Here is a 21,754-nt window from a genome sequence, read left to right on the forward strand (position 1 = left end):
AAGAGAAATTAAGAAAACAATCCCATTTATAATTGCTTCACAAAGAATATAATGCCTAGGGAAAAAACCTAACCAAATTTGTAAAAGACCTGTACTTGGAAAATTGTAAGACACTGAAGAAATTGAAGAAGATACAAATAAGTGGAAGAACATACTGTGTTCATGAATAGGATAAATTAACCTCATTAAAATGTCCATAATACCCAAAGCAATCTACAGATTCAACACAACTCCTATCAAGATTCTAATGACTTATTTCACCAAACTGGAACAAACATTTCAAAAGTTTACATGGAAAAACCAAAGGCCCCACATAGCAACAGCAATCCTGAGAAAGAAGAACAAAGTTGGAGGAATCATGCTACCTAATATCAAATTATGCTATAAGGCCATGGTAATAAAAACAGCATGGTACTAGCATAAAAACAGACACATAGATCAATGAAACAGAATAGAGAGTCCATAAATAAACCCACATTTTTATAGTCAATTAATATTTGACAGAGGAAGCAAGCACATACAATGGGCTAAAGACAGTTTATTCAATAAATGATGTTTGGAAAATTGGACAGATACATGCAGAAAAATTAAACTAGACCATCTTCCTATGCCACACACAAGAATAAATTCAAAATGGATCAAATATTTAAATGTTAGACCTGAAACCATAAAAATCATAGAAGAAAACATATGCAGCAACATTTTGGACATAGCTCATAGCAATTTTTTATCAGATAAATCTCCCCAGGCAAGGGAAACAATAGAAAAAATAAACAAATGGAACTACATCAAACTAGAAAGTGTTTTGCACAGCAAAGGAAATCATCAACAAAATAAAAAGACAGCCCATTGAACATGAGAACATATTCCCCAATACATCTGATAAGAGGTTAATATCCAAATTTATAAAGAACTTACAAAACTCAACACCAAAACAAACAAAAGAAAACCCCAACTCAATTAATAATTGAACAAAGAATCATGATAGACACTTCTCCAAAGAGGACATACAGGTGGCCAATAGACATTTGAAAAGATGCTCAATGTCACTAATCATCAGAGAAATGCAAATCAAAACCACAATGAGATTCCATCTCACACCTGTCAACATGGCTATCATCAATAAATAAACAAACAAATGCTGGTGAGGATGTGGAGGAGGGTATGAAGGAACTAAATGGTAATGGGGAAAAGTACAATAAATAAATTCATAAACTGTGGCAATTACTGCACTGTGGGAACTCCAGGGAGGGAAAATGGGGCTGCTGGGACCTTTCCAGCTGATATCAAAGTCAACAGTGGCATTGTCCCCTTTGGAAATCCTAACATAAAGGCCACCCTGAGCAGCCCTTGAGCACTACAGCATTGGGTAGAAAGACTCTGGTTAGGGATTCACCACTGGCTTATACCCCTCAAACTGATGTTATTATACTCTTTAATTCCCACTTATCATTATAGATTATCTCTTTGCTCAGAGATCTCTTGTCTCAATTGTTATCTTCAAATGCATAGGAAATCAGGCATCAGAAGGATTTCAAGCATCTGGACATAGCTAGCATTCAATGGTGTCTGTATCTGTAGATCTCTCACTGGTTTTCTCAGTCACTTTGATTTAAAAATTAATACATGTTTTAAAATAATATTGAATAATACATACACATATTCTGGGCTTAGAAAAGCCCTATTGAAACCAAGTTTTATCCAAAGAATATCTTTAATCATTAGATTATCTGTGACAGTGACTTCACTGGTCGGCAAATCCTTAAATAATAGCTCAATGACATCTGATTTCAAGAAAATCCTGACAAGAACTACCATTTAGGAAAAAAAAAAAGAGGAAAAAGGGAACCTGAATTACTTCATCTGCCTAATGTTCTGAAACTGCATGTGTTAAACTTAGTTCCTCTCAAAACAGATAATCATTTAAATTTTACAGTTAAAGTTACTTTACGTTGAAACTCTTAAAGCCAAAGCCGTCCTTAAAGTAAAAAGTTTATCAGTGGAGGCTTCTGGCCAAGATGGAAACATAGGTGGACACACTTCACCTCCTCACACAACCATAAGGATTACAACTACCTCAAAACAAAAAACAACCAGAACTGCCAGAAAATAAAACTGTATAAAAAACTGACAACCAAAGATTTAAAGGGGAAGTGTTCATCCAGTGGGTAGAAGGGGCAGAGCCAGGAGCCTGGGAAGAGAGGACATGGTGTGGTGGTGTCCAGCCAGCTGAATGAGCAGTCACATTATAAAACCCAGGAGGGACACCTGGGGAGTGATCCCAGTCCCAGGCCAGGCAGCACAGCTCACAGTTCCAGTGCCAGGACAATAAAGCCTCATAGCTTCTAGCTGTGAAAAGCAATGGGGGTTGGGTCAGTGGAAGAAACTGCTGGTCTCTTAGGAGAGTCCACTTAGAGGGCCCCCATGGTCCTAGAACATATGTGAACACACCAATTCTGGAAACCATCACCAGGGCAACAGCTAGAGGGGCACCAGTCACGTACAGGAAGTGGGTGAACTGACCAGAAATGGGACGAGTGCCAAGCAAGTGGCATTGTTTCCTCTCTGACCCCTCTCCCACATACAGTGCCACAGGGTGGTGAAACCGGTTCCACTTCACTAATGAAAACCTAAGGCCCCACACCTTACAACATAACAGTTGAGGCAACTTTTTCTAAAACACAGACAAACACAGGAGGCTGTCAAGTTGAGGTGACAGAGAAGTATGGCTCAAAAGAGGGAGAAGATCAAGACTCCAGAGAGAGAACTAAGCAAGGAGAAGATAGTCAACTTGTCAGATGCAGAGTTCAAAATACTGGTTATAAGGATGCTCAGATAAATTATTGGGTATGGCCACAAAATAAGGGAAGAAGTGAAGGTTATGCAAAGTGAAATAAAGAAAAATATACAGGGAACCAACAGTGATGAGAAGCAACCCGGGACTCCAATCAACAATTTGGAACATAAGGAAGAAATAAACATTCAACGAGAACAAAATGAAGAAACAAGAATTCAAAAAAACAAGGAGAGTTTAAGAAGACTCTGTGACATCTCTACAAGTGGCAACATCCAAATCATTGGGGTGCCAGAAGGAGAAGAAGAAGAGCAAGAAATTGAAAACTTATGTGAAAAAATAATGAAGGAAAACTTCCCAAATATGGCAAAAGAAATAGACATACAATTCCAGGAAGCACAGAGAATCCCAAACAAGCTAAAACCAAAGAGGATCACACAAAGACATATCATAATTAAAATGCCAAAGGTGAAAGATAAAAGAGAGAATCTAAAAATCAGCAAGAGAAAAGCAGAGAGTTACCTACAAAGCAGTTCCCATAAGTCTATCAACTGATTTATTAAAAGAAACTTTCCATGCAAGAAGAGACTGTCAAGAAGTATTCAATGTGGGAAGGAAGATGGTGGAGGAGTGAGGGGAGGCTGCACTCTCAGGCTCCCAAGAACCGTCTGTAGTTTGGACTAATTGCAGACAGAACATCTCAGTGAGCAGCTGGACACTGGCAGGAGTCGAGCTTTGGCACTGCTGGATTAGAGAAAATCCATCTGGGAACAACCTGTTTAGTAAGGATAGTGAAAGAAGAAAAGGGGATGAAACGGGATTCCTGACTGGGATGGCTGCCCAAGCCGAGGCTGAAAGGACACAAAGGATTTTTGGCGACCACAGGCTTCCCCAGAGGGAAGTCAGGAGGAAAGCAGATCTCTGCCCGCTGGCAGAGACGGGACTCGACCAGGCGGCATAGGCGCTGAAAGATGGGAGACAGCGTGCTGCTGAGCAAGTGAAATCGTAATTTTTTTCTTTATATTTTTCTCTTGTGAACTGCGGAGAGGGTGGGAAAGTTTGGGAGGGAAAGTACATTCTTGAGGAGCGCAGGCGCAGAGGTGCGCACGCTCACTCCCCAACCCTCCCCTTGGGTCACGGGGGCGCGCATAGGGAAGTGCCATCATTCACTGGCCCAGGTGCGCAGGGCCGGGAGTCCAGGGGCCCCTCAGACACACCCCAACAAACATAAGATCAGTGCCCAAATGGACGCAGGGAGGAACCTCTGGATACACAGAAGACTATGCGCAGTCGCCCCTGGCCAGCTCCAGTGGGAGACTAAGAAGGACATTTTATAATACTTAAAGGAACAATCCATCAAGAAGATATAACACTGATAAATATATATGCACCCAACATAGAAGCACCCAAATACATAAAGCAAATACTAGAAGACCACAAGAAGGATATTAACAACAACACACTCATAGTAGGGGACTTCAACACTCCATTATCAACAATAGACAGATCATCCAAGCAAAGAAACACCAAGGATATACAGGCATTGAACAACACACTAAACCACATGGACTTAACTGGTATATATAGAACTTTTCACCCCAAAGAAGCAAAATATACATTTTTTTTCAAAGGCACATAGGACATTTTCAAAGATAGACCACATAATAGGACACAAAACAAACCTCAACAAATTCAAGAAAATTGAAATCATATCAAGCATCTTTTCAGACCACAATGCCTTGAAACTAAAAATCAACCTCAGAGAAAAAAATCAAAGACACCCAAACTCTTGGAGAATGAATAGCACACTATTAAATAATGAATGGGTTAACAATGACATCAAAGAGGAAATCAAGAAATTTCTAGAAACTAATGACAGTGAACACACAACAGCCCAAAACCTATGGGGCACAGCAAAAGCAGTCCTAAGAGGGAAGTTCATAGAAATACAGGCATATCTGAAAAGACTAGAGGAATCTCAAATAAAAAATCTAATCCTAAAGCTACAAGAACAACAACAACAAACAAAGCCTAGGTCAAGAAGAAGAAAGGAAATCATCAAGATCAAAGCAGAATTAAACGACATATAGACTAAACAAACAATCCAAAAAATCAACAAAAGTAGGATGTGGTTCTTTGAAAAAATAAACAAAATCAACAAGCCTTTAGCCAGGCTTATCAAGAAAAAAAGAGAGAGGACCCAAATAAACAAAATCAGCAATGAAAGAGGAGAAATCACGACTGATACCTCAGAAATACAAACAATTGTAAGAAATTACTACAAACAACTGTATGGCAAGAAATTTGACAACCTAGAAGAAATGGACAAATTTCTAGAAACATATAACCTTCCAAAACTGAATCAAGAAGAAGTGGAAAGTCTCAACAGACCAATAACAAAAAAGGAAATTGAAACAGTAATCAAAAATCTCCCTGCACACAAAAGTCCTGGACCGGATGGCTTCACAGGCGAATTTTACAAACCATTTAGGGAAGAACTAACTCCTACCCTCCTCAAACTATTCCAAAAAATCCAAGAAGAGGGAAGACTCCCAAACTCGTTCTATGAAGTCAGTATTACCCTAATCCCAAAACCAGGTCAAGACACAACAAAAAAAGAAAACTACAGGCCAATATCACTGATGAACATAGATGCTAAAATCCTCAATAAAATTTTGGCAAACAGGATCCAGCAATACATCAAAAAGATCATACACCATGATCAAGTGAGATTCCTCCCAGGGATGCAAGAATGGTTTAATATTCGCAAATCAATAAATATAATACATCACCTAAACAAAATGAAAGACAAAAATCACATGATCATATCTATAGATGCAGAAAAAGCATTTGATAAAGTACAACAACCATTTATGATGAAAACACTCAGCAAAATGGGAATAGAGGGAGCATACCTTAACATAATTAAGGCTATATATGAGAAACCTGAAGCCAACATCATACTCAATGGACAAAAACTGAAAGCATTCCCCCTGAAATCAGGAACAAGAGAAGGCTGTCCACTCTCTCCACTTCTATTCAATATAGTGTTGGAAGTTCTAGCCACAGCAATAAGACAAGACAAAGAAATAAAAGGCATCCAAATTGGGGAAGAAGAAGTAAAACTATCACTATTTGCAGATGACATTATAGTATACCTAGAAAACTCTATAAACTCCACTAAAAGACTACTGGATATAATAAGTGAATTTGGCAAAATAGCAGAGTACAAAATAAATATACAGAAACCTAAGGCATTTCTGTACACCAACAATAAAATATCAGAAACAGAGGCAAAAAGAAAATACCATTTACTATAGCAACAAGAAAAATAAAATATCTAGGAATAAACAACCAAAGAGATAAAAGACCTGTACTCTGAAAATTACGCAGCAATGAAGAAAGAACTTAAGGAAGATACAAATAAATGGAAGCAAATACCATGTTCTTGGATGGGAAGAATCAACATCATCAAAATGGCCATACTATCCAAAGCAATTTACAGATTCAATGCAATCCCTATTAAAATACCAATGACATACTTCACAGACTTAGAGCAAATACACCAAAAATTCATATGCAACCAAAAAAGACACCGAATAGCAAAAGCAATCTTGAGATGGAAGAACACAGCAGGAGGAATCAAACCACCAGATATCAAACAATACTACAAAGCCACTGTGATCAAAACAATCTGGTACTGGCATAAGAACAGACATATAGATCAGTGGAACAGAATAGAGAGTCAAGAAATAAACCCAGGCCTCTATGGTCAACTAATATTTGATAAAGGAGGAAGGAACATAAAATGGAGTGAGAAGAGCCTCTTTAACAAATGGTGCTGGGAGAACTGGACAGGGACGTGCAAAAAAATGAAACTAGACCACCAACTTACACCACACACGAGAATAAACTCAAGATGGATCAAAGACTTAAATTTAAGCCGTGACACCATAAAAGTCCTAGAGGAAAATATAGGCAGGAAAATTTCAGATATCCCACATAACAATATCTTCACAGATACATCTCCTAAGGCAAGAGAAATAAAGAAAAAAATAAACAAATGGGGCTACATCAAAATAAAATGTTTCTGCTCAGCAAAAGAAAACATTAGCAAGATGAAAAGGAAACCAACCATAAGGGAAAACATATTTGCCAATGACATCACAGACAGGGGACTGACTTCCAAAATATATAAAGAGCTTATACGACTCAACATCAAGAAAACAAACAGCTCAATTAAAACATGGGCAAAGGACCTGAACAAACACTTCTCCGAAGAGGACATACAGAAGGTCCATAGGCACAAGAAAAAGTGCCCAACATCACTAGCCATCAGGGAGATGCAAATAAAAACCACAATGAGATACCACCTTACACCTGTCAGAATGGCCATCATCAACAAATCAACAAACAACAGGTGCTGGCGAGGATGTGGAGAAACAGGAACCCTACTGCAGACTGGTGCAGCCACTATGGAAAACAGTATGGAATTACCTCAAAAAACTAAAAATAGAACTGCCTTTTGAACCAGCGATTCCACTGCTAGGATTATACCCGAAAAAATCCTAAAACCCTAATTCAAAAAAACCTATGCACCCCTATGTTCATAGCAGCCCTGTTTACAATAGCTAAGTGCTGGAAACAGCCTAAGTGCCCGTCTGTAGATGAGTGGATCAAAAAACTGTGGTACATCTACACAATGGAATACTATGTAGCAGAAAGAAAGAAGGAACTCCTGCCATTTGCGACAACATGGATGGAACTAGAGAGAATTATGCTTAGTGAAAGAAGCCAGGCAAAGAAAGCAAAATACCATATGATATCACCTAATACAGGAAACTAAAGAACAACACAAACAAACGAACTAAATAGGACAAAGAGTAGAATAGTAGTCAATAGGGGGAAGGGGGGAGGGAGAGAAGGGGGATAAGTAAGGGAAGAGTCTAGTCAAGAAACATGTATAAATGACTCATGGACATGGACAATGGGGAGGGATATGATTGCGGGAGAAGGGGTGGGTTGGGTAGGGAGGAGCAATGGGGGGAAAATGGGACAACTGTAATTGAAAAACCAAAAAATAAAAGGAAAAAAAATTAAAAATATAAAAAACAATAACTAAGCAAGCAATTAGAACAAGGTCAGAATCATAGATATGGAGACCATATGAAGGGTTATCAACTGGGAGGGAGAAGGGGGAAAAGGTATAGGGATTAAGAAGCATAATTTGTAGGTACAAAATAGTCAGAAGGATGCTAAGAATAGTAAAGGAAATGGAGAAGCCAAAGAATTTATGTGCATGACCCATAGACATGAACTAAGGTAGGGGAGATTGCTAGAGGGAAAGGGGGTACCAGGTGGAGAGAGGCAAAGGGGGAAAAAATGAGACAACTGTATTAACATAATCAATAAAATATACCTAAAAAAGTTTATCAGTGGAGAACTCCAGAAGATATTTTTTGTTCTTAGCTAAAGCACATAGAAGATGGGCATTGATAAATAACATTCTTTTCATGGTATACTCAATGTCAGGAAGTATGTAAGTCTGTTTCAGATGTGCTGGTCACATAAGTAACCTGATGATCCCACAAAGCTCTGTCTTTTTGTTTTCATAAATTTAACTACTAGCCACACTAGAAGGAGTCACATTATTCATTGCTCAAAATATAGTTTCTACATGGCATAATTTTGTAGTTTAGAAATGCTTCATATACTTCATACCAACAAAATGAGTGAAATAGGAGTTATGTTAAAACTAACAAAAGGTATACAGTGTCACTGTTACTAACTAACACTTACTATGTGCCAGATACTATCCTAAGTGCTTTCTACACATGAATTCACTTGGACTTCAAAATAGCACAAAGAGATAAGTAGTTTAGTATCTACTTTTCAAAAGGGGAAGCTGAGGCACAGAGAAGGCTATAATTTGCCTGATGTCACACAGTTAGTGGTAGTGCCAGGATGTGAACTCAGGCATCCTGGCTCCTGGCTCTAATTATTACATGTTTATCCACTATGTTATATTATGCCTACATTAAATTCACAATTCTTACATAAAAGTAAGTGCTAAGTTATAAGCAAGATCACACTGCATGTGCTATAAAACATCAGAACTCAATAAAAATGATGTTGCTGTAAAAAAAGGACAGCATAGAATTAAAAGACTTGTTACTGGGAAGGTTTGACTGAATTGTTATATACCCAGTGGTCTCAAGGCCCCTTTCCTATACTCTTGGCACAACCATGTTAGATCATATTTTTTTCAATCTGCATTAAATATTAAAATTCATTTCATTATCTTTATACATTTATACAAATAGATCAGTTACACATGGCATGCAATTATAACTTTTCTTGATATCAGATTTGTCAGATTTATATGACTGTATTAGATCATGTGATTACTTCTTCCTTTATTTGTGTAACCAGAGAGCACTTAACAGTTTAGGAAGTTCTCCCACACATATTCTCATTTAATCTCATGTGATAAGAGACTTACTGTATAGGAGAGCATTACCTGGGTTTACATGCAAACAATTCATCTAATTACAAAATTTTACTTCATCTGAAAAGAAACTTATGTTCAGGGCGAATGTGCTACTTTTTAGTCCTACTCTTCAGACAGTCTATATGGTTAATGGAACAGTGAAAAATGAGCCAAGAATATGTCTACCTCATGTCACTGTCCTTTACTTCCATGGCCACCCACCTCCTCTATCTCCTTCTCCTTCCAGGTGTGAACTGACAAAAACAGTGACCTCATAGCCCAGCTCTACTGGGTGCAACTTACAGTAATTTTGAATAAATCAACAGTATACTGTTATTCTGCTACAACAACAAAAAAGTTGTGCTTTCATAATGAATGAGTATTTGTAGGCAGGCATAAAGAAGACAGGACATCTGACATACCCGTTGCCCACAGGTCCCAAAACCCCTGCAGAAGATACAGGGCCTCAGGGAAACAAATCCTGCCCCATTTCCTCTCCTCCATATTCAGCTGTGTGTCAAATGTCTGCTTGGGGATGGGCAAGGACAGTACAGCCAATTATACAATTCCAAATTATAGTTCTTTTCACTAAGAGCACAGTCATGTACACACAGATAGAGCCTCTAGACTCGAGGAATGCAGTAAGGTCGATATAGAACAGGAGAAAAGAAAGTTGCAGTGTAATAGGGGTCAAAGGATATCATAACCAGTTAGGGAGGAAAGAGAAGGGCTTTTTATGAAAAAGGTGGCTTTTGATGGAACCCTCAAAAACAGGTAGGATTTCAACAAGTTGAGTTATGGAATGTAGTACGTGCATTTTAGGCAAAGCGAATATGTGTTCTCAAGGCTAAAACTTAGTATGTGGGCTCTTCAGTAGCCCACTGTCTCAGTCCTGTCCTTTTGGCAATGGCCTGTGAAGCCCGTCATGCTCTGTGGCCACCTCCCTGTCCTTCTCGTGTCTCCCCACTTCCCCAGCTGGGAGCTGTGATTGTGCTTTGCAGGCCTGCAAAAAGCTTCCTGTGCCCCCTGCCCCCCACACCCATTTCTCTCCAGAAAATCCTATCATCTGACCTCGAGGGAGCACACTGAAGAACTCTGGAACAATTAACTTCACTGTTGCTCCCTAACTCTAATTTTTTTTTCAAGGTTTCTTTTGCCATGTATCTCCCTCTTTCCCATCTTCTCTTACCCCTGCAAGGTCTAAAATTACCAGAGGACTAGTTCTATTCAGGGGCTGGAGGCAGCTGCCTTTCTTTCCAAATAAGGCAACCCCTGCCTCTTGCTTACCTGTAATTTTATTGAGAGTGCTCAGAAGGATCAGAAGGAGCTAACCCACACAGTATAGGAAACACCCATTCTCACATAAGAGTTACAGTAAAATCTTTGGCAAGTCTGGATTTGTTATTAGTTAGTCAAAAGGAAGCTACTCAAAGAATATTTAAAGTAGCAGAATCATACCATTCTGTTGGATTCTGTAAACACAAGCTCTTCCTACATGTCAGGCACTGGATATTCAACAATGAACAATGAATGAGTGATCCTGCAAAGATTTTAGAGTATAGTAGGGAGAAAAATCCATGCAGATTTTAAAATAATATATTAAGTGCAGGTGCCTCAGATATAGAGAATAGTTTCTTAGCCCAAGTGCACCACAACAAACAGCCAGGTAGGTGGAAGTGCCCATGAAGGCCAGGCTGAGATGGGATGGTCAGAGTAGAATCAGGAGATAGAAGAAACAAGGAGAACAAAGGAAAAGAAGAAAATTTCAAGAAAAACTGGTTAGGTGAACTGGAGAGGCCTGACATGGGGCTCTTTGCTCAAGTGCCAAACCCCATCACTTTACAAACAAGGAAACTGAGGCCCTGAAAGGAAGATAACTTGCCCCAACCCACATAATCCTTAGCTACAGAATTAGATTTATTGGTATTTAACCAAGGAATTAAAAAACAGAAAACCAAAACTGTGTGTGAATCTAAGTGGTAGTAACACAAATTTTCATTATGTAAAAAAGAATCCTACAGGCACCAATGATCAGAAAAGAATATGAACCTGTATGGCATACACTTTTTCTTCCAAACATCTAGCTACGCATTTCCACTTATATTATCTTCTCTGTCCCTGAATGGACCCCAACAAGTAAGTATTAGTCACATTTTTATGGAAGAGACATTTTATACTGGTGACCTGCGTGAGAGAAACACATAAGTGAGTAATTGATTGCCTGAGAACTAAAGGCTAGGGTTTCAAGAGCCATATAGGCCATTAGCACTGCTATGTGATTCTTCTCTGGCTAACAGATTGCTCCATTATGAGAAAAGACTACGGGAACATTAATAACATTTCTATATTATAATTAGACATAGATCCAAAAGGAAAGCAAATCACTTTGAAAATGGTCTTGTCTCTTTAGGGCTATGTTTTATAGCATTGAGTAGATGGTTAGATCTCACTGATTTTATCTCTTGCTAACTCAGTTTGAGGCCGACAGACGTGCTTTTATCATCACTCTTAACTCCTTCGGCACAGAATTGAGCAAAGATGACCGGCAGGCCCTCTACCCAACCTGTGGCAAGCTCTACCCCGAGGGGCTGCACTCGCTGGCCCAAGCAGATGACTTCGAACAGATGAAGAGAGTAGCAGACCACTATGGAGTATGTGATTCGCAGGTTCCCCAGACATCTGTGTGACTATCACATGTGCCTTAGAGGGCACGTATCATGTTGATACTTCTCATCTACAGCACTTGTAATGTTTGTAAAGTGAAAAGCTGTATCTCTTGCTGTGATGTATCTCCCAGAGAAATACTTCAAGTTTCTAACCCAAGTGGGTGTTCTTTAAGATTCCTACCAAGAAAGTACTGTTTAACTCTCCAAGGAGTGGACCTTGGGGCACTTCTTTTGACATGCTTGATAAAGCAAATTCCCCAAGAGACAGGTGTCCTGGAAATGGGAGTTCACGTCAGTGTTACGTAAGATAGCCTGACCCAGCGGTTCTTTGAAGCACCCAGTGGGTAAACAGGGTCAGGTACCAAATTTTTACTTGAAATATGAGGGAGGGTATGGGTATGTCAGTTTGTGTATGCCCTGGGCTCAGTTGCCAGGATCGGGGAATGGAAAGAAGCATAGAGCCTGAACCATCTCTGCCCGGGTTACACTCCTCCTCCCATCCCATTCCTTCTAACTTACAGATGTAACACGCAGACCCTGCAGGTAACTTTCCAGAGCTGGAAGGACCCTCCTTTCCTCTTTTCCTGTGGACTCCAAAAGCCCTCTGGGAAAGATCAAAGTCAGCAAACAATGCTCAGTATCATCTCATGTCACTGCAAGAGGCTCTATAGCACATTAAAATGTGAACTTCTCCCCAATTTCTACCTCTTTCACACTTGAAATTTCATGTGAATTTTATCAGTTTTCATCCCAAAGTGCCCATGAACTCATACTGATGGAGTGTTCATTGAGCCCCTGGAATGTGGCTAATGAGCCCTGAGACCTGACTGTGAAGTTGAGCTCACATGCTGCACACTGAAGAGAAAGAGTGGCCCTCTGGCCTTGCAGTCTGCATCCCCAGATGGGCTGCAAGCCTACCACATTCATTTGAAAACTTTCATGTTTTCTCAGGAGGTCCAAGATTCACAAAAAACAGCCTTCTGGACAGGTTTTTAAAATAGATGCACAATTTCTGTATTGCTAGGGAAATTCCATCATATTATTATAAGAAATGAAAATTTATTTTAAAATAGTCTCTTCTCTTTTTCAGGTATACAAGCCTTTGTTCGAGGCTGTGGGTGACAGCAGTGGGGGAAAGTCTTTGGAGGATGTGTTTTATGAGCATGAGGTATGCTAGTCATGGAAATATCAGCTTATACATGTTTTTTCTCTTGCTCTGGGTTTTAAATATTTTTTATGCTAGGTGTCAGATCTCTGCCTTGGAAGGCCCTGTGGTTCATATATGGTAGCTTCTTGTGGAATTGTCCTGTCCAGACATATATGCAGAGTGGAACTCTGGGAAAAATGGAGTGCTTCCATAATGAATAAGAGAAACAACCCAGGTGTTGTCATGATCAGAGATTGACTGTCTTCATGGTGCACATCCTGGTAGGGGCACCTCACTCCGAGTCCATCCCCTCACAGATTTAACTAGGGTTATGATACAATTCAAGGCACAGTTATAACAGGATTTGTTCCTATGGAAATCCATAGAGAATCCAGATCATTCTTTTCCTAAAAAGGGAGAAGGGTATTTAATTTATCTTGTCAATTTCTGGGTAGTGAACTGGTCAACAAAAGGACTCTTATTTATCATATTGTCCTGTTTATCTTGTATTGTATTATATTTTTGTACCAGATAAGGTCCCCTAAATCTAGAAAATTTTTCTGTGTTCTATTCATTTCTCCAGATAACTGGTCCTTCTAATTCAATCGATTGAAACCAACAGAGAACCCTGAAATTTATCCAAACCATGAGGCTGCACAGGCCCCAGAAAGCAGAATGGCGGGGGGGAGCAGTTCCTGTCAGCCCTACTCTGAATATTTTCCACTGCTCTCAGTGTCTGTCAGAACAACTGAACTGTAACTAAGGTTGCTGCAGAGCATAATAGAAAATCTCATAATATCTCTGAGACTAAATTCCAAGGGTCTGGGATGCTGCCCTGGAGCTGGGTTAGGATAAAAAATTTTTTTAATGTTTAAAAGCTGTGACCAAGGAAAAATACTTTCCCTAAATGAGACAAGCCCATTAACTAGAAGCCAAGTAAATATAACACCAAAGTCACATACACAAGCAAGGTCCTAAGAATTTGTGCTCACAACACTGCTAAGATTTGGAGGTTGCCTTGTGGTTCTACAAGCTTACTTTTTAAATTACTGCTGTCTGCATTTATCTGCTCAAGCACAAGCCGGTCTGTAGCTTATTGTTTTGTAAACAGAGCAAGCTCCAAATGAGCTGATGGTACATGTCATTTTTTTTCCTCGTTCAGGTGAAAATGAACGTGCTGGCATTCAACAGGCAATTCCACTATGGCATGTTTTATGCTTACATGAAGTTGAGGGAACAAGAAATGAGAAACATCGTGTGGATTGCAGAATGCATCTCACAAAGACATCGAACTAAAATTAATAGCTACATTCCAATTCTATAACCCAGAACAGGGTCTCAGATGCAGAAAAATCATAAATGTGATGAAGAAACTATTGAGGAAAATGAAAGGAATTGTGTTAGATTATCTAGGTTACACAGAAGGAAGCCACACTGCCCCTTCATGAATTGTGGACCCCCTGGAAACAGAGTAAACCAACCCTGAAACGAAGCTTTCATTTTTCCTTCTGCAGCCTTAAATCTTATTTCTATATTTGTGTCTCAATCTTCAGCAGGCCTTAGGCATTAATTTTAATAAACCCTTTGGTACTTTCCCTACTTTTATTTTATTATGTTAAAAACCATATCTAATAAAAGTGTTTTACTCCAGCTCTTCATGCTTCTCCATGGGCCCAAATACTAAGTGTCTGTTTTACTTTTTAACTGTCAGTCTTCAAACATCCAGAGATGTATGTAGCCCACTTGGACCACATGTGATAGGAAAGATTGTCTTTTTTTCTAATACACTTTGATCTGATAGGCTCAGGAAAGCTGCCAGTTTTGAACCAGATTCCCTGAATGCAATAGTGTTAAATTTGTTCTTTAGGCTACAACTAATAACTTGTGCAGCTTTCTCTAAACAAAGATACAGTTCTTTCTTATGATTCTTTCATGCTTTGCCTGAGGGAGAAATAACATCACTAACTGTATTTTACTCATTGGGAAGCATTAATCATAGGGTCAATTTGAAGCTTGTGGATTCTCTATAAAACTTCAATAGAAGTGGTGAACAGAGCTTTCCAGAGAAAGAAAAGCAATATGCACCGCTCAAATCCTTTCAAAATAAGAGGTTCCAAGTTTTAGAAGATGGCAGAGAAGTGAGGGGAGGCTGCACTTGCTTGCTGCCGAGACCTGTCTGTAGTTTGAACTAATCGCAGACAGAACAACTCAGTTAACATCTGGATACTGGCAGGAGTTGAGCCTTGGCGCTGCTGGATCAGAGAAGACCATCTGGGAGTGACCTGTTTGGTGAGGATAGCAGAGGACAAAGGGACAAGACAGGATTTCTGACTGGGTTGGCTCCCTGAGCTGTGGTTGGCAGTATGCAAAGATTTTTTAGTGGCCCCAGGTTCCCCAGAGAGGAATCGGGAGGAGAGCGGAGCTCTGCCCGCTGGCAGAGCCAGGAGTGGGCCAGGTGGCATCTGGTTCTGAGAGGCAATAAACAGCGTACTGCTGTGTATATATGAATGTATTTTTCTTTCTCTTTTCTGTTTTTTGTGGAGAGGGGAGGAGAGGTTAAGGGTGGGATGAGATTCTTCAGGAGCATAGATGCAGAAGTGTACTCGTCCACTCCCCAACCCTCCCCATGGGTCACGCGAGTGCACAAATAAAAAAGCCCCAGTCTGCCCGCCCAGGCGCCCAACTAACTCGCCCGCCGCCACGCACAGGTGCACATGGCCCTGCCCCAACGGGCGCAAAACCAACTCCCCAGGCGCGTCCCAGCAGGCGGGAAGCTAGCGTGCCAGCCAGCATGCACAGGCACCCCTGTCTTGCCCCAATAGGCACCAAACAAATGTGCCAGGCACTGTGCCCAGGCAACACCCAGGCACACCCCAGCGGCTGCAAGACCAGTGGGCCAGCTGCCACGCATAGGTGTCCACCCGCTGCACACAGATGCCCATGGCCCCGCCCCCACGGGCGCAAAACCAACTTGATGGCCACAGTGCACAGGTGCCACCTGAACCCACCCCAACAGGTGTGAAACCAACGCATCCACTGTCCCAATAGGCCCACAACAAATCTTCCCTCAACTGCATAGAGGCCTCCCCCTCTGCCAGAACAGGAGAGCAACCAGTCTGCCTTTGATCCACATGCCCCAGTGCACAACTGGTCAACCTGCCCCTGGCCTGCGTGAGGGAATGCTCTCACCTCTCGCGGAGGTCAAAGGACAGTGAAATGAACTAGAGGCACTTTGTAATAAGTTTTGGGTGCTGGCTCTCAAGAAAGAGGTGGGACAGCAGTGGACTAGGTCCCAGTACAGAAGCATCCCAAGTGCTACAAGAGAAGTCACTTAATTAGACTGCTCCCCTCCAAGTGGCATCAACTGGATGCAGGAGCTCAACAACTGTATATGAAAAGGTCACACCATAAAGGCAGAAAATAAAAGCAGATCAATCTAGGAAGCAGAAACAAGACCAGTGCCCAAAATAGAGGCAGAATAACACCCCACCAAACCAACAACAACCCACCAAAAGGAAAGGAGGAATTCCCAGAAAAAGGGATAGATGACGTAGAAGCAAGAAAACTATCTGGCATACAATTCAAAACAATAGTAATGAGGAAGCTCAATGAACTTGACAAACTCAAAGAAAACTACAACAAACTCTAGGGAAACTATAAAAAACTCCAGGGAAACTACAAAGAACTCCAGGGAAGCCACAAGGAACTTACTGAGAACTACACCAGCATAAAAAAAGGACATAGAAACTTCAATAAGAACGAGGAAGAGGAGATCCAAGATGGCGGAGGAGTAAATGGAAGCTACACTAACCTCCTCCCAGGACCAGTCTGGATTTACAACTTAATTTTGGAGAAATCATCTGGAATAACCAATGGAACACTAGCTGGAAAGAAGTCTTATAACCACGGAGAGACAGAAAAGGCCGCTACATCACAACTTGACCGGTAGGGAGTGCAAAGACGCGGAAGGGCTGGCTGGGCTCACATGGGTGGCAGCTGAAGGGACTGAGAAACAGCTCAGCAGCCGGGGATTCCCCCTGAGAAGGGCAGGGTCTAAACCCCCAGCTGGGCTTCCCAGCCTACAGCAACAGAGTGGAAAGTAAAATAGTATCAGCTGTGAAAAGCGAAAAGCCACAGGGTTTCTTGCTAGCCAGAGAGAAACAGCAGGAGAAAAAGAGCTCTCAAGTGGATCACATACGAAAATATTTTGGCCACCACTTACCCTGGGCTCAAGCAGAGGGAAGGCAGAGAGGACTGGAGACACTTGGGGAGAGTTTGGCATGGTGGCTTTGAGGGGAGAACTGGAGGAGCAGCCGACTGGGTCCCAGTGCTGACTCATCCCCAGTACTGCGGGTAGACCATTCCCCTCCAAGTGGCGGCAGCCTGAGGGGAAGCAAAAGCCCTGCCGACGGGAATTAAGCTGCCACACCCACAGTCCTTAAGCCTGACAGCTAATCACAGATTGAGTAGATTAACAATCAAAGAAGAGAGACAACAGCAGTAGATCCCTGGAAGTCTCCAACAGGCTGCCTAGGGCCAGACTGGTACAGGATCTGACGCCACCAGAGGCAGATCCAGGAAGTGCAGATCATGCTAAGAAGCACCAACAAACAATAGGAGTCAAAAAAATGAGGAGACAGAGAAACAACCTCCCATCAAAAGGAAAGGTAGAATCCCCAGAAAGAGTGCTAAATGAAATAGAGGGGAGCCAACTATCAGATATGGAATTCAAAACATGGATTATGGAGAAGCTGAATGAGCTCAGCGGAAACTACACAGAACTCCAGAAAAACTACAAGGAACTCACAGAAAATTATGTGAGCATGAAAAAGGACATAGAAGCTATCAATAAGAGCCAGGAGGAAATGAAGAATACCATCTCTGAATTGAAGAACACAGTAGAAGGAATTAAAAGCAGGCTAGAGGAAGCAGAAGATCGGATCAGCGAGCTGGAGGACAACCTACACAAAAACTCCCAGACAATGCAACAAAATGAAAAAAGACTGAACAAGACTGAAGAGGTTCTAAGACAGCTGCAGGACAACATGAAACGTAATAATATCCGTATCATAGGAATTCCAGAAGGAGAAGAAGAGCAAGGGATAGAAAACCTCTTTGAAAAACTAATGACAGAAAACTTCCCTAACATGACGAGAGAAAGAGTAACGCAAGTCCAGGAAGCAGAGAGGGTCCCAATGAAGATGAACCCCAACAGGCCCACCTCAAGACACATCATAATTAAAATGGCAACATTCAAAGACAAAGAGAGGATCCTAAAAGCAGCAAGAGAAAAACAACTAATAATATACAAGGGTACTCCAATAAGGCTATCATCAGATTTCTCAGCAGAAACACTACAAGCCAGAAGGGAATGGCAAAAAATATTCCAAGCAATGAAAAACAAAGGCCTACAACCTAGAATACTATACCCAGCAAAGCTCTCATTCAAAATGGAGGGTGAAATAAGGAGCTTCCAAGACAAAAGAAGGCTAAAAGAATACATCTCCACCAAACCAGCAATGCAAGAGATGCTAAAGGGTCTGCTCTAAGAAGATAAAGAAACAGAGAGAGACAGAGAAGAACACGAGTACAAAGGGGAAAAATGACAATGAATAAGTACTTATCGGTAATAACCTTAAATGGAAATGGATTAAACGCTCCAATTAAAAGACATAGGGTAGCTGAATGGATTAGAAAGAATGACCCACATATATGCTGTCTACAAGAGACCCACCTTAGAACAAAAGATCTACACAGACTAAAAGTAAAGGGATGGAAAAAAGTATTTCAAGCAAATGGGCATGAAAAAAAAGCCAGGGTAGCAATACTTATATCAGACAAAACAGATTTCACAGCAAAGTCCATAAAAAGAGACAAAGAAGGGCATTTCATAATACTTAAGGGAAAAATCCATCAAGAAGATATAACCCTTATAAATATATATGCACCCAACTTAGGAGCACCCAAATATATAAGGAAACTTTTGAAAGACTCCAACAAAGATATAGACAACAACACACTCATAGTAGGGGACTTTAACACCCCATTGTCAACAATGGACAGATCTTCGAAGCAAAGAAACACCAAAGATATTGAGGCACTGAACAACACTCTAGATCAAATGGACTTAGTCAATATATATAGAAGTTTTCACCCCAAAGAAGCAAAATATACATACTTCTCAAGTGCACATGGAACATTTTCAAAGATAGACCACATGGTAGGACACAAAACAAGCCTTAACAAATTCAAGAAAATTGAAATTATATCAAGCATCTTCTCAGATCACAATGCCTTAAAATTGGAAATCAACCTCAAGGAAAAAACTCAAAAACATTCAAACTCATGGAGAATGAATAACATGCTATTAAATAATGAATGGGTTAACAATGACATCAAGGAAGAAATCAAAAAGTTTCTGGAAACTAATGATAATGAACACACAACAACCCAAAACCTATGGGATACAGCGAAAGCAGTCCTAAGAGGAAAGTTCATAGCAATACAGGCCTACCTAAAAAAGCTAGAGGAATATCTAATAAAAAATTTAACCCTACAGCTACAAGATCTAGAGGAATAACAACAAGCAAAGCCCGGATCAAGTAGAAGGAAGGAAATCATCAAGATCTGAGCAGAATTAAATGACATAGAGTCTAAACTAACAATTCAAAAGATCAACAAAAGTAGGAGCTGGTTCTTTGAAAAAATAAACAAAATTGACAAGTCTTTAACCAGGCTCATCAAGAAAAAAAGAGAGCGGACCCAAATAAATAAAATCAGAAACGAAAGAGGAGAAATCACAACTGATACCACAGAAATACAAAGGATTAAAAGAAATTATTACGAACAACTGTATGGCAAGAAATTTGACAACCTAGAGGAAATGGACAAGTTCCTGGAAACCTATAGTCTTCCCTAACTGAATCAAGAAGAAGCAGAAAGTCTGAATAGACCAATAACAGCGAGTGAAATTGAAGCAGTAATCAAAAAACTCCCAGCACACAAAAGCCCTGGACGGGATGGCTTCACAAGTGAATTCTACAAAACATTTAGGAAAGAACTAACTCCTATACTTCTCAGACTATTCCAAAAGATAGAAGAAGAGAGAAGACTTCCAAACTCATTCTATGAAGCCAGTATAACCCTAATTCCAAAACCAGGTCAAGACACAACAAAGAAAGAAAACTGCAGGCCAATATCGCTGATGAACATAGATGTTAAAATCTTCAACAAAATATTGGCAAACCGGATCCAGCAACACATTAGAAAGATCATACACCACGATCAAGTAGGATTCATCCCAGGGATGCAAGGATGGTTTAACATTCGCAAATCAATAAACGTACTACACCACATAAACAAAATGAAAGACAAAAACCACATGATAATATCAATAGATGCAGAAAAAGCATTTGATAAAGTACAACACCCATTTATGATAAAAACTCTCAGCAAAATGGGAATAGAGGGAGCATACCTCAACATAATAAAGGCCATATATGAGAAACCTGAAGACAACATCATACTCAATGGGCAAAAACTGAGAGCATTCCCCCTGAGATCAGGAACAAGACAAGGATGTCCGCTCTCCCCACTCCTATTCAACATAGTCTTGGAAGTTCTAGCCACAGCAATCAGACAAGAAAGAGAAATAAAAGGCATCCAAATTGGAAAAGAGGAAGTAAAACTGTCATTATTTACAGATGACATGATAGTGTACATAGAAAACCCTATAGACTCCACAAAAAAAACTACTCGACCTATTAAGTAAATTCGGCAAAATAGCAGGATACAAAGTCAATATTAAGAAATCAAAGGCATTTTTATACACCAACAATAAAATGTCAGAGATAGAAACTGAAAGAAAAATTCAATTTACCATAGCAACAAGAAAAATAAAATACCTAGGAATAAACTTAACCAAGGAAGTAAAAGACCTGTACTCAGAAAACTACATAACACTGAAGAAAGAAATTAAAGAAGATACAAATAAATGGAAGCATATACCATGCTCATGGATGGGAAGAATCAACCTCATTAAAATGTCCATACTACCCAAAGCAATTTATAGATTCAATGCAATCCCTATTAAAATACCAGCAACATATTTCACAGACCTAGAACAAATACTTCAAAAATTTATATGGAACCAAAAAAGAGCCCAAATAGCCACAGCAATTTTGAGGAAGAACACAGTAGGAGGAATCACAATACCTGATATCAAACTATACTACAAGGCCACGGTAATCAAAACAGTCTGGTATTGGCATAAAAACAGACATATAGATCAATGGAACAGAACAGAGAGCCCAGAAATAAACCCAGGTTCATATGGGCAACTAATATTTGACAAAGAGGGAAAGAACATCAAATGGAGTGAAAAGAGCCTCTTTAACAAATGGTGTTGGGAGAACTGGACAGGGACATGCAAAAAAATGAAACTAAACCACCAACTTACACCATACACCAGAATAAACTCAAAATGGATCAAAGACTTAAATGTAAGCCGTGATACCATAAAAGTCCTAGAGGAAAAAATAGGCAGGAAAATTTCAGATATCCCACATAGCAACATTTTCACTGATATATCTCCTAAGGCAAGGGAAATAAAGGAAAGAATAAACAAATGGGACTACATCAAACTAAAAAGTTTCTGC

At 40.1% G+C, this 21,754-nt stretch overlaps 1 protein-coding gene across 2 annotated transcripts in view; it reads left to right on the forward strand.

Annotated features, from left to right (window-relative positions):
• ATP6V0D2 (ATPase H+ transporting V0 subunit d2) overlaps positions 1-14,692 on the forward strand; it is a 64,612-nt gene extending 49,920 nt beyond the window's left edge. Inside the window, exons 6-8 of one of the 2 annotated variants that reach the window (XM_090282914.1) lie at positions 11,759-11,935; positions 13,041-13,118; positions 14,260-14,692. In XM_090282914.1, coding sequence (XP_090139040.1) covers positions 11,759-11,935; positions 13,041-13,118; positions 14,260-14,421 — 417 coding nt within the window. In that variant the 3' untranslated portion in view covers positions 14,422-14,692. The remainder of the gene's footprint in view (positions 1-11,758; positions 11,936-13,040; positions 13,119-14,259) is intronic. The other variant, XM_090282915.1, reaches the window with a different exon arrangement.
• Positions 14,693-21,754: the final 7,062 nt, after the last annotated feature.

This window comes from Furipterus horrens, unplaced genomic scaffold (genome assembly GCF_987537825.1).
Source record: "Furipterus horrens unplaced genomic scaffold, mFurHor1.1.pri manual_scaffold_7, whole genome shotgun sequence".
Lineage (NCBI taxonomy): Eukaryota > Metazoa > Chordata > Mammalia > Chiroptera > Furipteridae > Furipterus > Furipterus horrens.